Source organism: Lissotriton vulgaris, chromosome 5 (assembly GCF_964263255.1).
Source record: "Lissotriton vulgaris chromosome 5, aLisVul1.2, whole genome shotgun sequence".
Taxonomy (NCBI): domain Eukaryota; kingdom Metazoa; phylum Chordata; class Amphibia; order Caudata; family Salamandridae; genus Lissotriton; species Lissotriton vulgaris.
This window is the reverse complement of record NC_141693.1, coordinates 839,150,841-839,168,725: the sequence shown is the minus strand read 5'-3', so window position 1 is coordinate 839,168,725 and position 17,885 is coordinate 839,150,841. Positions and strand designations below refer to the sequence as shown.

Sequence of the window (17,885 nt, the reverse complement as noted above, 5' to 3'; positions counted from 1 at the left end):
CCAGACACATACGAAAGGGCGGGGCTTACCTGGCAGGAGTGTGATCAGTGTGGGGCCAGGAAGGATAACATGTGGTGGGGACTTAATGTGAAAGTCAGTGAGGGACACAGTAAAAAGAGGGCAGACAAACTTTTGGGATTGTTTAAAAAACATGTTTTTTTATTTTTTGGGCATCGGAGTTCAAGAGGCGTCAAGAGCTGCCCTTCAAGAGAAGTACATTCTGTGATAGTGTGGACGAAGGGAGGTACCCCGCAGCGGATGTCGGTGCCAAGAAAGGGAGCAGGGGGTGAAAGTAATAGAATAGGCTGTGTGGAGTAGAAGTTGGCAGCGGATTTCGGAGGAGGGGAGAGGGTAGTGAGTGCGTGCGAGGAGGAGTACAGTAGAGAGAAAGGGAGTGGATGGGAGGAGGCCCCATGGAGGAGGAGGAGCGAGAGAGAGAGAGAATGGAATGTGCTTGTGAGAAGTGCGTGTGTGCACGAGAGACAGAGCCGCTGAGTCTTCCAAGAGCACATGAACGCCGGTGATCAGGTCTGTCTCGTGGCCCCTTTCTTGCTGAGTAATCTTAAGAATTCTGCCTGTAATCAAAGCCTATGTCAGCATCTTTACTGCTTGAGCAATGATGAAAAAGACGAACAGATTATCACTTTTGCGCTGTGGACCCGTCTCCCACTAACTGCATGTCTGAAGTCAAGAATGTTAACACTAGTGTGGAGCCACAACCAGAACATGTAACTTATTTGCCCTTAAGTTCAGAAACTGAATGTACCGGGATAGGTAAAGTGACACGTTCAACTTGTGGCTATAAGCCTGTGCAATGCCATCGCACATTGAAGCCATGGCATGCTTTTAAAACACACACAAGTGCTTTTGCCTGTTTAGAATGGATTCAAAGTAGCATTGGCGAACAGGAATGAAAACAAGAAAATACGAGAAGGAAATACGAGAAGGGAGGGGAGAATGGCAGCAGCAGATGAGCCTGATGAAAGCGGATGAAAAGGGAGGGGGGAGGAGTGCGTGCGATGCGAGCAGCAGCAGGGAAGGCAATGAAGCGGAAAACGAAAGCCGCCGGGAGAGCCTGGGTCGGGAATGCGAGCGAGGGGAGGCAGGCAGATTATGAGGGAAGCCGGATGGGGGCGGGAGAGCCTGGTGGGGGAGCGTGAATGCGCGAGGGGAGGCAGGCGGATTGGGAGGGAAGCCTGATGGGGGCGGGAGAGCCTGGTGGGTGGGCGTGAATGCGAGAGAGGGGAGGTGCTGGTGTGGGAGGGGGGAGATGCTGGTGTGGGAGGAGTGCTGCTAGGGGAGGAGAAGCCGGTTGGCGCGAATGCGAGAGAGGGGAGGTGCTGGTGTGGGAGGGGGGAGTTGCTGGCGTGGGAGGAGTGCTGCTAGGGGAGGACTGGGCTGGGCTTGGATGCGATGCGCATGTACACGGGCACTGCATGAAAACCGCGGGGCTGAAAGCCCTTTGGTTTGAAGATGTTTTCGCCACATGAATTCTCGCTACGCTCGATGCGCTTGCGCGCATCGATAGGTCGCGAGACCTAAAAATGAAACCAGGAAATAATAACGTTCATTTATGTAATTGCAATATTATAAGTTTAGAGGAGTTATGGCTACTTTTGGGTCTGGTGCCATTGCACCTTTTGAAATATGACCCTAGTTGCGTATAAGGTCATTACACTTGTGACTGCACATTTAGTAGTTAAATATAGCCGTATTCTGCGTTTAGTGGGGTCCCTAGACCTTTTGCCACCAGTGTCGTTACGCCATTCAAATCGAGCCCCCTTTAACTGAAGGATAACCGCAATTGTCTGCCTGTATACTAGTAAAACATCGCAATATTAGGTGTTTAGAGTAGTTCTGACAACTTTTGGGCCTGGTGCACCTGATGCACCATTCAAATCATGCCAGTTGTCTGCAAGGTAACTGCATTTGTGTTGTGGAAATGTGCCTTTTAATGAGCACACTGGTGCAGGGATCACCCTCCTCTTGTCCATGGGTCCATTGACCAACAAAATGGAGATTGGCACTAAAGCTGGAATTCAAAGAACAAGTTTATTAATCACTCATGAGTGGGACCATGCCCTTACAACACCCTCAAGTGTTCCAGGAGGTAGTACATTGAATACACAGACCATGGTGCTTATATACAGAGTTTGTTGCGGAGTAAGCATGTAGTTACAAGTAGAAGGTACAGGCATACGCAGAAATAGTTACTGACAAACATGGACAGATGGGTGATCACTTAGGCAGCAAAGTGGGAGGGGGTAGAGAACTGCTTACAGCAGCCAGAAATAGTCGACAGTTGCATCTTCAACCAGGTGCATTTCAGCAGCTACAGGCATTTGCTCAGCAAATACATTGCTTTGGCCCAGTACAGAAGGAGTTAACTGAAGCTGGTGACTCAAGCAGAATAGAAGGGCAAGCAACAGTAAAGACAGAAGAATTACATAGCTAACAAAATGGATGCCACAAACAAGATGGCTTCAGCTTATGCTAACTAAAAGTATTTCATATTTCCACAGTGTCTGCCTGTTGTAAAATATAGCAATAATCTGTGTTTAGTGACGCGCCTGGAGCCTTTGGTCCAGGTGCCAGTGCACCTGCTGCACTATTAAAATCATGACCCTAGAGCCTGCTAGATAACTTCCCTTGTGACTGCCAGTTTAGTTGTAAAATATAGCAACATTATGGTCTGGGGAGTGGTGGCCCACAGAATTAGGACCAGTTCCTGTCCCAAAGCAGACTGTCAAAAACTTGGGGGTGCTATTCGATCAAGCCTTGACTTTTAAACATCATGTCAACCAAGTTGCGGGCACCTGCTTTAGAGCCATCGGACTTTTGAAAAGGGTGTTCCCCTATATACCCGATGGTCACAGGAAAACTTTAGTCCAGGCACTAGTGATCAGTAGATTGGACTACTGTAATGGCCTTCTTTTGTCAACTAATGAAGGCCAATTAAACAAACTACAAGTAGTCCAAAATACGGCGGCGAGGTTAGTTCTCAATGTACCATCTAGAACTCCCTCCCGCCCCCTACTAGCCAAACTTCACTGGTTACCAGTGCGGCAACGCACGAAGTTTAAAATTCTGTGTACCATTCATAGGTGTCTGATAGGAAAGGGCCCCAAATATTTGGCTAAAGCTTTTCTACCCTATGTACCAGGCCGATCACTTTGATCGAGTAATCTTCACCTATTACAGGTCCCAAAAATAAAAAATCTCGCCAGGGAGGTCGTGCTTTGGCACATACAGGACCTGTCCTTTGGAACTCCCTTCCCATTCAACTGAAACTCATTACCAACCATTTTATCCTTTCGCAAAAACCTTAACTCACCTTTTTCTCTTCCAACTAATTAGTTTATGATTTACTATTTCTGTTTATGATCAGGCACAGGTCAAATGTAATTGTTCTATCTTAAGCGCAGAGATATCCTTTCGGGGATCTAGTCAGGCGCTATAGAAGCACATAAAATAAAAATAGCAACATTAGATGTTAAGAGTACTGGCAACTTTTGGGCCCGGTGCTACTGCTTCTGGTGCATCATTCAAATCATGACCCTGTTGTCTAAGTTAACTGCCTGTTTAGTAGTCCACTATAGCAAAGCTCTTTTGTTAAATTTATTTTTAACCCCTTACCTGCACAGGCCCACTGGGCCGTCCGACGTCACGGTGGGCGTCCTGGAGCCTTCCGATCTGCGCAGGATTTTCCCGCACCGTGGGGAAATTCCGGCAGTGGTAAAGGGGTTAACGTGCAAGGTTTATTACATGTGGAATTTGATCATAATGACCAATTGGATTAAGTTGAAAACATCCGATAATGCATGCAAAGAATGTCACTGGGGCATGAATAGGAAATGCCACAAAGTTCCGAGGCCAAAGCATTTACTTTACACAACTAAGTAATAATAAAAAGCAAGCATTCCAGCAAATTGTTAGAAGCTGTCTGCCTTTTTTCTTGGGAGGAGATTAAGCATGGGCGAATTTTGCGAATCTGGCGTTCGCAAATTTGCGTATTTGCGAACTCTCAATCCACGAATTCTCGCGGATTTTTTTTGTTTTTATAGTGTTCGCAAGGGTTTCTGCCAGTTCGCGAGGATTTTGTACCAGTTCGCAATTGTGAACCTACTTGTCGGCACGCAACGGTCGCGACTATGTTGTTTCTACGTCTGGTTCATCATCACAGGTTCACAGCACCCTCTGTTTCAACACTGCCACTCTCTGTTTCAACACTGCCACTCTCTGTTTCAACACTGCCACTCTCTGTTTCAACACTGCCACTCTCTGTTTCAACACTGCCACTCTCTGTTTCAACACTGCCACTCTCTGTTTCAACACTGCCACTCTCTGTTTCAACACTGCCACTCTCTGTTTCAACACTGCCACTCTCTGTTTCAACACTGCCACTCTCTGTTTCAACACTGCCACTCTCTGTTTCAACACTGCCACTCTCTGTTTCAACACTGCCACTCTCTGTTTCAACACTGCCACTCTCTGTTTCAACACTGCCACTCTCTGTTTCAACACTGCCACTCTCTGTTTCAACACTGCCACTCTCTGTTTCAACACTGCCACTCTCTGTTTCAACACTGCCACCCTCTGTTTCAACACTGCCACCCTCTGGTACATCAGTGCCACCCTCTGGTTCATCATCATCACTGTAGATTATGGGGGGAAGAAGCAAGCACACCTGCCCTGCTTCAACTGACATGAATTAATTTGGGGTTGATTTATTAATGTGTCACTGTTTTAAAATTCCAGTCTGGCATCTGCTTCCTTATCTGTAATTTGCTTTCTGTTGCAGTGCAATTATTTTTTCCAGGACCTTTGTTGCCTACTTGTAGCTATTCTATGATCCGGCTGTGAGGGTCAGAGCAGGGTCATACAATTGTTGCAACTAGCAACTGAACTCTGGAGGGGCCCCAGTCAGGAAACACTACAGGGAATGGTTACTAATGATGAATTTGAACGCTTGCACCTGCTGAGTGCTTTCAGTTTAGAAAAACTCGTTTTTCTGCAGAACAGCAAATGTAATGCACCAAACAAACTTACTTGTGAAAGTTGATTTCTAATCCAAAAGTGATTTAAAGAAAGTCAAAAGGCCTCAAATCCAAAAAAGGGCAGGCAAATGTCAACCTGAGGAGTTATTCTGATAAAAATCATCCTTTTCAGAAGGTATATGCTGCTTGCTAGTTGATTTCTTGTGCAGAATTGCAAATTTTGTAATTTCGCGAGTGCGAGATTGTTGCTGCCGGCCGCACCTACATGTTCGCAATTGCGAACTTACGCCGCAAAATTGTATCACCAAGAAAAAAAAATCCGCTGCGTGTGAATTTGCGGATTTTCGGTAAGATCGCGAATTTACCGAAAATCCGCGAGCGGAACGGATTTTCCGCCCATGCTTAGAGGAGATCTTATCTTAACTTTGAATGGGGCTTAAACAGTGTGAACAGCCTTAGAAGTTATGTAAATGCATGCAGGGGAAGTTGACAAAAAGAGTTCCACAAAAGTAAATGAACAAAGTATTTCAGCCTTGGTAACTGATTGAACCCCCTTTTAAGATATAATAAATACAAGAGATTTCACAAGCACCAGGTGGAACCTAAAAACAGTAGAACCATTACCCCCAGCTTAATGCTACTTATTTTGCCAACTTTCTCAACGATGGAGTCTAACTCGAGACCTGTAATTCACTGCTTGTTTCAACGGAGACTGTTCAGCTTATGGATGTGTTTAAAAAAAAAAAAAAACCTTTAACTTACTTAAGGCTGGCGAAATGGTAAAAGCTGCTCTAGCTTGGACCTAGTGACTGCTCCTATCGAACCTTTAAGAGCTGCAGTAAGTGACGCTTTTCAATGCCCAGTGATTTTAATATGTGAACACATTTCGTATATGAAAGGGTGTATGTAGTCTGGGATAGCCTTTTTAATATACTTTTTGCTTCTTTCTTGGAAACCGTCTGTTTTACATGTCATAGCTGTTCAGAAACATTTGGTGGAACTGATGCTTTAAAAAAAAAAAAAAAAAAGTATCAAATATAAACTGCAGAGTTTGTGTTTTTATTATTTTAATACTTTGCCTCGCTGAAGGTGAGATTCTTTTGACTTCAAATTTAAAGTGATGAAGGGGTAAACACTTTAACTTGATGATTTTCAGTTTTTATATTTGTTTTTCTTAAAACATGTTTTTGACGTGCTTCTGACCAGTTTCTAATGTATGTACTTAATAATCCTTATTATAATGGCTAGAAGAATACATTTGAGTGAATACTTTAAAAGTAATGCAGACTTTTCCAACCATTGGTCTTTCACAAACTTCTGCAGAAATGAATGCACAGTTGGACGAAGTTCTCATAACCCCTTCCATGGTGGCGGAGGAGGAACAGTTGGAGAAGGCTGCAGAGGAAGAAGAGAGGGTAATGTTGGAAAAGGTAAGGTTCCTGACTGGAATGGCAGTTTATTGGGGTTGCTGAATGTGGGTTGTGATTTGAAAATATAACCCAGTATCTTCAAAATCTTTCCGGTTTTGCATCGTACGAGTGCAACTTTAAGATCCGTCAATACTAGTGAAGCAGTTGCTTGCAGATAAGCCGTCTTGCTAATAACCCCATCACTATCTTTCAGCTTCTTATGAGGATTAAATGGGGAGCTGTTGAGGTTTTATAATTATGTAGCATAGAACAGTAAATTCCTTTTTACATAGTCTATAGGTGCTAGATTTCTGCCAGAACAGCTGATTGCCTATAGTTAGTCACCTAATAAAAACCATTGCAAGTGTCCGTTCTGCTCCCATGCACCAATCCTCCACCACATACCACTGTTACGAACTAGCTTAAAATTGCTGTTTTGTAGCATTAATTAATTTTTTTAAAACTTTTATTAAGGAAACCGGTAGGACTGAAATTGTGAAGTCTCACTTGAGAACACCAAGTGTGGTAGAGCCTGTAACAACTTCACTAAGAATTACCACCAGTGAATGGGTGCTGATCTTTTTCATTTTGTTGGTACCCTTACTTGTGCTTCATCTGGGAACTGTGACCTTCCTGCTATGCTTTCCTCTGCATTAATTGATTAGGTTTCACTTTGATTTTGATTTGACTAAAACCTATAATAAGCTTTCTGCAGCGAAAGGACAAAACAATTGCTTTGGATTTCGAAACTGCATTTCTCGCCCTATTTTTAGACCGGATTTGACAGTGCAGCCGTCTACAAGACCTATTAAAAAAAAAAAAAAAAACCTACATGTAGCTCAAAACCACATCTGCAAAGATGACTTCCTAACGCCTTTCCCAGGCATATGAATCGCCAGTAAATCACAAATCCAGCAAATACCCACTCACGTGAATCCTAAGTAAAAAATTTGCTATTATAGCCGAAATGAGCCATGGGGTCCTTAATCCAACCAATCTCTTGACCACTATTTTGCACAGTCAGTCAAAGTACACTTTATTCGATTTTTAAAAAAATCATGAAAGGCACATACAATGCATATACATTAAAATCACAGTTCATTTATGTAGAAAATCAGTGCAGGCCATTAGTCTATTCTATGTCGTATTTGGCACATAGAATTAAAATCTGTTAAAAAGATACCATGTTTACAATGAAGTGTTCAGTGGTACACGTTTCTTCCTAATTCTAAAAGCTTCCGCTAGAAAGCTGGCAACACTAAAAGTAATGTAAATATTGCCCAACATGGAGGGGCGTGGCTAACAGCCGAGCATGGCGGCAGCATATAAGAAGAGCTCCGTAGACAGGACGGCCTCTCCTGATATCAGACCACTTATCCGTGCAGAAAAGATGCTCTAACGGAGGGTCCCGAAGCCTAGGACCGGGCGGAACCCAGGGCAGCAACTTTGGAGACTGTCCGACATTGGAGAAGAAACTTATGGCGTGATGACCCGGAGGCCTGGACGACCATAACAAGCCGGGATCAATCCTGAATTATCGACCGAGAAGGGGCGAGGGCAACTCTGTTCGACCCCCACCGGAAACGCACGACCGCGGTCCAAAAAGTTGGTCACGAGCTCGATAACAGCGAGAATTGCTCGAACAGTCTTGATTAGACTCTGCCACATATAGGGAGACCAGCTAAAGGCGATATGTAAAGAATTCTTCCAGACGGCAGACAGGTGAAACCTAAGGAGAACAAAGGGTCGGTCCGCCATCTTAACACGTAGTACTCAATGCATTGGCCGCCTTTGCACACCATCGCCACAACACCAAGATCGACCTTCTGAAAGTGGGACTTCTGGCCTTATAGTACCGGCTCCCGACTTGCTTGGGGACTTGCAGGGTTTAACACTGCGAGAACCTGTGCGTATCGGGAGGTATTGGCCTACTGTCCACGCAAAGAGAAAGGTGACGACCAGTTACACGCCATACCCCACGAAAACCAGGCGACTGGGAGATATACCCTGCAAGACTTTTGGGGTGCGAGGGGGTAAGGATGGCTAGGAAAAACACGAGGAGGCACTACGCAGACCCAAATTGATAGATTCACCAGTGGTGGGGCGTCATCCTCCCCGTCGGCCCCAGCCGGCAAGATGGCGGAAGGGGCGAACACGCAGAAAACACTGGACGACATCATGAGAGCACTAACTCAAGTACAGGCCACGGTGGGCTCAATAGCCACTGAAATCACATTGATCTGTGCCGACTTTCAAAAAATGTCTGAAAAAGTGAAATCGATGGAGGTGGTCACGAAGTCCCTAGTGGAAGACGTCTCCGAGCTTCAAACGGCGATGCAACAATTGGCGGTAGAGAACAAAACACTACGTGAAAAGCTGGACGATCAGGAAGGTCGCTAGAGAAGGAACAACATAAGAATTCTTGGTGTACCGGAATCTGAAGGAAATAGAGCAACCGACCTATATGTGGAGGACCTGATTTAAAAAAGAGCTCCAACCAAAGGGACTATCTGCCTTTTTCTCTGTGGAAAGAGCGCATCGAGTACCGGGGGGTAAACCTAAGCAAGGCGCGACACCAAGTCCCATCTTGGCCCGTCTCTTCAACTTCCGGGACAGGGACGCCATTTTGCAGGCGGCTAGAGTGTCCCCTCTGGTGAAGATCCTCAACTCCACACTGGCCTTTTTCCCAGACTATACGGCAGAAGTTGCGCGCCGTGGGTGGACTTTTCTGGAGGTCAAGAAGGAACTAAGAGCGCGAGAGATCCCTTACTCCATGTTTTTTCCGGCTAGGCTGAGAGTGGTATCTGACAATAAGACTTGGTTCTTTGACACTCCTGAACTTGTGAGAGACTGGCTCGATGGATGGAGACCGGCAACACAGCCCCACAGATCCAAAAAGGACAAAAATACTGGACTTCCGGAGGGCTCGCAAACGTCTCTCAGTACGGAGGAAGAACTCTCACAGGACGGAGATGTAATGGAAGATGGTGCCAGCAAGGAGCACTAATCTCCAAGAGGACAATCAAAAACTTGACCTTGTATTTCGCGTTGTGCCTGAAGGTCGGCTATAGGACACTGGGCTGAGGGCTTCCGAGGAGTGTATGAGGTGCCGCCGGCTCCGGAGAATCTTCACCCCCGGCAGCAAGTATTTGGTGTGGGGAATGGGACAGGCACTCTGCTAAGTTAGGCGGGCGGTTTTATGTCCGTATAGCAGGGAGGGGGGTTGTTCGGGATATAGGGGGGTTTCTGGTTTTGTTTTGTTTGACTCAAGGAAATAATGTGCAGCACGACAAATTGAATACTCAGATGGGTATATACCGAACACTACTGCAAGCAGATATTGAAATGTACAAGCTGGACCTGATAGATATGCAATGGCACACAACTCACAATCAGCTACTCTAAATGAGAACACATGCATGGGTCCGGTAACTCCATTACAATTGATGTCCTGGAATGTGAGGTGCCTAGGAGACAAGATAAAGAGGGGGTTGGTCCTGCAGGGTATTAAAAGACTAAATCTGGATCTAATTCTTCTTCAGGAGACCTCTAGTGGGGACGGCGAGCAAAGCACTGGACAGACGTGGATATAGTATGATAGTGCACTCTGACTTTACCTCCGGGCATTCTAATGAGAAAGGCGTCCCGCTTTATACTGCATTCCACGAGAGCCGATGAGTATGGCCGTTTTGCAGTAGCGAATGGGCAATGGGGAGGCAAACCACTTAATGTTGTCTCTGTATATATTCCTCCAGCACTGCACGTGACCACTCTACCCGAGTTGGGGAAATTACTGTTAGATCTTCCGGAAGGCGACCTAGTAGTGGGAGGAGATTTCAACGCAGTGGCACACAACACTCAGGATAGATTCCCGACCCGAACGCACACACTTGGTCCGTCCCGTTTTCAAGACTTTATCGAGGCGCAAGGGCTGTTGGATGTCTGGCGGCACCTCAATCCCGAGAGCTGACAATACACTTACTACTCTGCAACTCATAATAGTCTGTCCCGCATAGATTACTTTCTCACACTAGGGGACGGTCACCTTACAATTAGTGATGTGCAGATTAGACCCAGGGGTATCTCGGACCATTCCCCCCTAACACTAAACATCTCCTGTTCGGGAAGAGTTCGCAAAAGGTTATATCCAATTTATCCGGATTATATTAAGGTACCATATGTCCGGAAGGAATTAAAAAAGCGACCCGGCATTACTTTGCGGAGAATACTGGCTCGGTGTCATCCCCCACTACCCTATGGGAAGCATATAAAACCGTTTTGAGAGGTCATGCTATTACAACAATAACAGGGCATAAGCGTACACCGCAATGGGAGTTGAGGGATCTGGAACTGAACCTTGAAGCAGCAAACTCGGCACACATGGAGCACCCAACAGAGGACACACTACACACACACACTTAATCTATGCCAACAAGCATATAATGATCATATACGACAACAAACGATTGAAAATATAACGGCGAATAGAGTATACAATATAGGAGACAAGGCCAGTAAACTACTGGCGTGGCTAGATAAAAGAAAAGAGGGTAGCAGGACCATACTGCAATTGGCAGACCGAGTGGGAAGCTGCACTCGCACCCATCAGAAATAATTGATATCCTCGCGGACCATTTTCAGGGAGTATATACTCCAGAAAGGGAAGTCACGGCGAGTGCTGCGACGCTGGCCCTACAAACGGTGCGCACCCCGACTTTACCCCAAGACGCGGTGGTACACACAGGGAAAGCGGTAAGCCCCAACGGTATCCCGATTGAATGGTACCAAACGATGACAGACACACTAAGTGAGCCGTTGTTGGCTATGCTCAAGGATAGCTTGGAGCGGGGGGGTCCTGCCCCTGGATCAACGAATGGCCACTGTTGTTGCCATCCCGAAACCGGGTAGGCCTCCCGTCGAGTGTACATCATACCGGCCAATCTCGACACTCAATGCGGAAGCCAAGATATTGGCGAAAACATTGGCTACCAGATTGATGCCCCACCTATCCCTCTTGATCCATCCAGACCAATCCGGTTTTATACCCCATAGGAGCACGGTACTGAACCTCCGAGTACATGGCGCACTGGCGCGGGCCCCCTTATTGACGGAACCAGCAGTCATTCTCTCGTTAGACGCCAGGATGGCGTTCGACTTAGTGGAGTGGCCATACCTTTTCGCAGTCCTGGCACACATGGGCTTCGGCCCTAAATTTATTGCATGGATGAAACTTGTACACAGAACCTGTCGCGCATGTGACGGCCAATGGACACATTTCACGAGAAATATACCGTTGGCTAGAGGAACGAGACAGGGCTGCCCGCTCTCCCCCTTGCTGTTTGTGTTAGTCCTGGAGCCACTAGCAACTGTCATTAGAGACACTCCATTACTGAAAGGGGTGAGTATCCCTCTACGCTGATGACATGTTAATATACCTGTCCGACCCAGCCGCTGGCATCCCTATATTGCTAGAATTATGCAATACACATGGTATCCACTCTGGTTGCACCATAAATTGGTCGAAATCGATCATTTATGAACTGAAGGGTCCTCTGCCACATCTACCCAGCGAATACCAATTGACTACTGCAGACTCCTCGTTTAAATATTTAGGAATCTACGTCAACAGACGCCTCGATCCAATTTACTCAGAACCTGTTACCTCCACTCACTCGCTTAAAGGCAGATGCGAGATTCTGGACAAATTTACCATTGACACTTCTAGGTAGAGCGGCTTTATTTAATATTAAAGCAATTCCACTTTTTTTGTACGTACTGGAAAATACACCAACCCTAGTCCCACCCTCGTACTTTAAAAAGGTGACAGCAGTCTTTTCAGGTTTGTTATGGGGAGAACTCCCGGCTCGGGTGGCACACATAAAACTCAATCGTGGATGGTGTGACGGTGGGATAGCGCTTCCAAATATACAGTTGTATTACTGGGCGTCCCTACTCAAGGTGATAAACCAGTGGATCCACGCACCACAAGAAGACCCAGCTTATTTGGCGGACAGAACGCAGCAAGGCACACCGTCTACTGGCGCCATTATATAACAAAAGTCTAATGGCAAAACTGGTAGGCCCGACGAAGCATACGATAATACTTTGGCACAAGGCGCAGACTAGACTGAAATGGGGGGGCGTAATAACTAAACGTACGCCTCTGTGGGACACAATCACTGGGGTGTTTGAGACATAGCAAGGGATTCACCCAATGGGACAATATAGGAATTTCTACATTGGGAGACTTATGGACGAGTACTGGTATGATCCCATTCTCACTCTTACAACAACAATATGACTTAGGACCTACTAAGACCTATAGGTATATACAGATAAGACATGCATTAATGGCAGCCATAGAGCTGGGGACAAAGGTCCCCGAATCATCACCGTTGGAGGACCGCCTACTCACTGATTATATCCAAACGGGGGCTACATCACTCACTTATCGAAAGCTGCTAAACAATCTACCTGATCCATTCACTAAAATACGGGATAAATGGGAGGAGGAGTTGGGGGGGAAATAGATGAAACTGACTGGAATGCCGCATTGGCATACCCGCGTGAGGCAGGAGTGTCGGCCCGCTTCCGCTTGGTACAATTTAAAATACTGCACAGAGTGTATTACACCAGAACTACTCTACACAGAATACATAGGACTGATCACCCAAACTGCTTGAGAGGCTGTGGAGAGGAAGGAACACTTCTACACACACTTTGGGGATGCCCGATCATTAGTGAATATTGGAAGCGAATCATGAGGACCATCTCACAAACACTGGAAGTGTCACTCACACCGGACCCGAGGGTCTGTTTATTGAATATATGGGGGAAGACAGATCTAACACGACGGGGGCAACAGTGGGTAGTGATAGGGTCGATGGCGGCCAAGCGCGATATAGCGCAGAAATGGGGGGCAGCGGATGCACCGACGTCCGCACAATGGTTCAAACACATGGATAGATTGATGGTAACCGAGCGAGCGGTTTATAAGATAAGAGCCAACCCTTGCAAATGGAATAGGATATGGTTACCCTGGAATAAGTATAGGGGTGACCTGTGCGAACCTTTACCGGAAGAAGATGACAGCTCTGATGAAGAGGACGAGCTGGGAAACTGATACATACCCGTTGACGGGATACTGGGAGGGGTATGGGTATGGAAGAGGGAGATATTTTAAGAAAATATATAGAATAGTAAATCGGAAGAACCCACTGATATGAATGATTGACCGTATATAGATGTCCTGATATATTGTTTATTGTTCCTAATGAGTCTATGGTGATGTTCAGAAAAAAATTAACAAAAGTAAGACTATTGATTTCTTTGTTCATTGAAGGAATGTCTCGAGCACAATGTTAAATGCTGCCGGACCGGAAGGTTGTCGGCTAAATAGCTGTGTATTACAAGCACCAAAATGAATATGGCGTGGAAACTGTCATCTACACACACAAATGATGTACTGTGCAATTGACAACTGGTAATAAAGTCTTACAAAAAAAAAATATTGCCCAACATCTGGAGGTAGATTAATGCGGGTCTGACTTGAATAAAGCCAGCCTCCCTCAAAACAGGTAACAGATGTTTGTTCCTAGCGGCGGTATAAAACCCACAAAACATCATGAAATGCATGGTATCTTGTTTTGAAAAGTTATCACACTGACAGGGAGGGGCATCTTCTTCTGAATTGGCCCATGATGGCTAACAACCTAAGGAGAATTGAATCAAATTAAACTTGAATCTTGCTAATAGGAATCTATGAAGAGGTCTTGTAACAAATTTCAGGTATGGTTCCAGGGTGGGAGTGGTGATTAACATAGTGTGCTCTTACAGATGGTTTCATTATTTCCTTCTCCTCTCTATTAAGACGCACTCTCTAAAAAATGGACCTTGATCCATTTTACATCTTCTCTCCTGATGTTAGATGGAGATAAAAAGTTCCGGTCTACCTAGAACAGAAAATGTGTTTTTAGGTTTTGCCTAGCAATGCGTACGAAGTACGCATGCGCTAGGAAAAATCTTATGTTTTGCTCTGTGGGGTCGGGTATCTGCCCCCTCCTCCCATTGGCTAGCTCCATAAATGGAGGCTAGCCATTGGGAGAGGGCTCTGTCCGTCAATCTTGGACCAGATTCGGGGGCGTTCCCGAGAATTCTTCCCTTTTGGCTACGTCAGCCAAAAGCCGGGAACGCCCCCGAATCTGTGCCGGCATTGACGGCACCCGCCCTCATTGCAGTTGCCTTTGCCGATCGTCCTTTGTCTATTTTGTGGACCACCCCACCTCACGCCGAGGTGTCAAAGTATAAAAAAACATTTGTGCACAAAAGACCCAGCATTGTCCCTTTTTTGTTTCCCACTGCGGCCCCCGAAGCCGAAGGAAGCAGCCGTCTGCCTCCAGCCAGGGCCGCGCTGGGATTGGCCCAGCCAGCCGAGCCTCCGCCGCGTCATCGGGGGGGGGGGGGGGAGGAGGAGGAGGAGCTCTCCTTCTTTTTCCCGAACAGAGGGAAAAACGGGTATGAAGAGGACGAGAGCAAACCCAAGAGGACGAGAGAGTAAAAAAACCACAGGCAGAGGACGAGAGAGCAAGCCCAGCAGAACAGAATCCGAGAATAAACAGGTATGAAGAGGGTGAAAGGCAACACAGGCATGGAGAGACAGAGGGCAGAGCAAACAGGAAGATTCGGGGGTGGGGGCGGACATGAAAAGGATGAGACAACAAAACAATCAGGAAAAGAGTGAGAGGGCAAAATAAGCACGTGAAAGATGACAGGGCAAAACAAGCACAAAGAAAAATGACGAGACTAAAGACAAGCATTAAGAGAATGAGAGCGCAAAACAAAGAGTGAGGGCAAAACAAACATGAAAAAGATGAGAGCAAAACAATCAAGAAGAGGACACTGCAAAAGCAGCATGAAAAGAGCGAAGGGAAAGAACATCGGCAGGGTGAGAGGGCAAAAGAAGCACTCAGTGGGTAAGAGGGCAAAACCAGCCCTCAGCGGCTGAAAAGACAAAACCCTCTGGAAAAGGGCACAGCATGAAATAGTGTGTGAATGAATGCCCGCGCACCCCACCGTCTACCTGGCAAGCTGCCAGGAAGGGTGTTCATTAAATCCCTGTTTACAAGACTGAAGAGCGAGGTGTTCCAAGGCGATAGAGGGGTGATGTACAGATATTTTACGAGGGCAAAGGGGGGCTGTACACAAACACGAACAGAACCATAGATCTATCTGTGCAGAAGTGAAAGGGTTACTCACACAAGCTTGAGTTGGCGGATTCAGCGTTCCGTGTGGTGGGAAACCGATTATGGGATGTGAAGGCGCAGTGTTCTGGGTTGTTTCTGAGACTAACCAGGTGAGAGAACGCAGGCGTGAGGGAGGGGCTGGCACTGGAGTGGGGGGATGATGGAGTGGCACAGCAATGCCTATTCCTTCCAGAAAGGAGAACGTGGTTTTAATTGGGTTCTTTTGCTGCTTCGTCCAACCTGCGCTGCGTGAGCTCAACCTGAAAGAGGTACAAAGGCCCAGCGGCTATTTTCTGGCTCTCGTTCTCCCACGAGCGCACCCCCACCTTCCGGCGGATGCTGCCTCCCTCCATCGGAGCGTGGGGCCCAGCGGCATGGGTGACGGAAGTGCGTGGTCTGCAGGCCGGGCTACTGGGCCCGACAGGTGGGTGACGATGCGCGTGGACTGCGGGCCGTGGCACTAGGCCCTGCAGGTGGGTGAAGATGCGCGTGGACTGCAGGCCGTTGCACCGGGTCGACTGCAGGCTGTTGTGCTGGGCCCTGCAGGTGATGCGTGTGGACTGCAGGCCGTGGTGCTGTACCCTGCAGGAGGGTGAATATGCGCATGGACTGCAGGCTGTTGTGCTGGGCCCTGCAGGTGATGCGCGTGGATTGCAGGCCATTGGGCTGGGCCCTGCAGGTGGGTGATGATGCGCGTGGAAGGTCGGTCATGGCGCTGCGTTCTGCAGGTTGGTCCCGATCCGGTTGCCATGTATTATTGGGTAGGCGCCACTTCCTATAACAGCACAGCCTGCGAAGCTCAGGCACTGACAGTGGAGGCTGGGAAACCGGGTTCGAGTCTTGGCAGGATGCTTAATCTCCCTGTGCCTAACAACATGAATGTGTCCGTCTCGAACTCAACATGTGCTCATGTAAAGCGCTCTAACCCCTTCGGGGCTCGTTAGCGCTATATACAACTTTTTTTTTTTTTTTTTTTAAAAGCTTTAATGTGTACTGCCTAGCAGTGGCATCGGGAGCGGGGGGGGCGGGGCCTCCGGCGGACGGGTGGCAGCATACTCTTCACGCCCCTATTAACTCCACCATGTGGGAGAAGCTCCGTAGCTCACCTGGGCAGTGCTCGGCCTCTCTAGTTCTGCAGTCCAGGGTTCTAGTCTCGGGCTCTATCTCTATTCATTATCCCTCCCCGACTCCTCCTGATTCTATAGAGCACTTTTCAAAATTTTTTGTAACCATCGTCCATTTGCGTGAGATTACGCTATTGGCATTGTAAATGACAATGGCATTAATTTATCTGTTTTTAAAACCAACATAAATAAAAAATTTGTCTGACAATGCCAATCGCTCTAACTTTGTCAAAGGCAAAACCATTGCATTGTAAATGCTTGTTTAAATACTTCAGCCAAGGTATTTTCATGGCGTGGTCCAAAGAAATAACATCCTCCAGGATAAGATGGTTCAAGGTTAACTTTGAATTAAGCCATGTCTTTGCCCAGAATAAGAGGGGTGCCAGGTTCAACTTGTCTGCAATGTAAGGCAAACCCACTTCCTCGTGGATAGAAAAGGTGGGGGTAGATTTGGGGACTGGGAGCAATTGTCTGATTATCCCATTTTCTACCCTTTGGATTTCGTCATGGGTAGCGTAGCCCCACAAGGCAGCCCCATAGATGGCAATGGGAATACACTTGGTGTTATAAACCTTTTAAAAGCACTTCCATCGGCCTAGCCCCCAACCTTTTTGTACAACCCAACAGTGCAGATGTTTAACGAGCCAAGGATAAACTCTTCACCTTTATCTGGGGGGCCCAGGACCCCCTTTCGTCAAAAAGGACTCCCAGGTAAGGGAAGACTGGAACCCTGGAAACCACCTCACCCTTACATATGAAGATTTTAGATCTAAACTTTCCTCTCTGTTTACCCACTATCATGGAATGAGATTTTTTGGCATTTACTCGTCAAGGTTTACCATGAAGGAACCAAAACGAACCAATAGTGTCTGTAGACCGATACCTGTGCGAGCAATCAATACGGCGTCGTCCGCGTATAGGAGGGCCGGGACCTGCAGTCCTCCCACACGCGGAACGTCTGCCACCCCCTCCTCTAGATGTTTTCCCAACCAGTTTATGTAAATGGTGAAGAGGGGGGCCAGGATGCACCCTTGGCGGACCCCTTTCTCCGACCTAAAAGTGTCCGTACACCTCCCCTCATTTGTGACCCTTACCTTGGCAAATAGCTCCTGG

General features: G+C 47.0%; 1 protein-coding gene across 1 annotated transcript in view; it reads left to right on the top strand.

Moving 5' to 3' along the window:
- Positions 1-17,885, top strand: part of HELLS (helicase, lymphoid specific) — a 591,428-nt gene that overhangs the window by 14,670 nt on the left and 558,873 nt on the right. Inside the window, exon 2 of the mRNA XM_086922383.1 lies at positions 6,321-6,427. Coding sequence (XP_086778509.1) covers positions 6,321-6,427 — 107 coding nt within the window. The remainder of the gene's footprint in view (positions 1-6,320; positions 6,428-17,885) is intronic.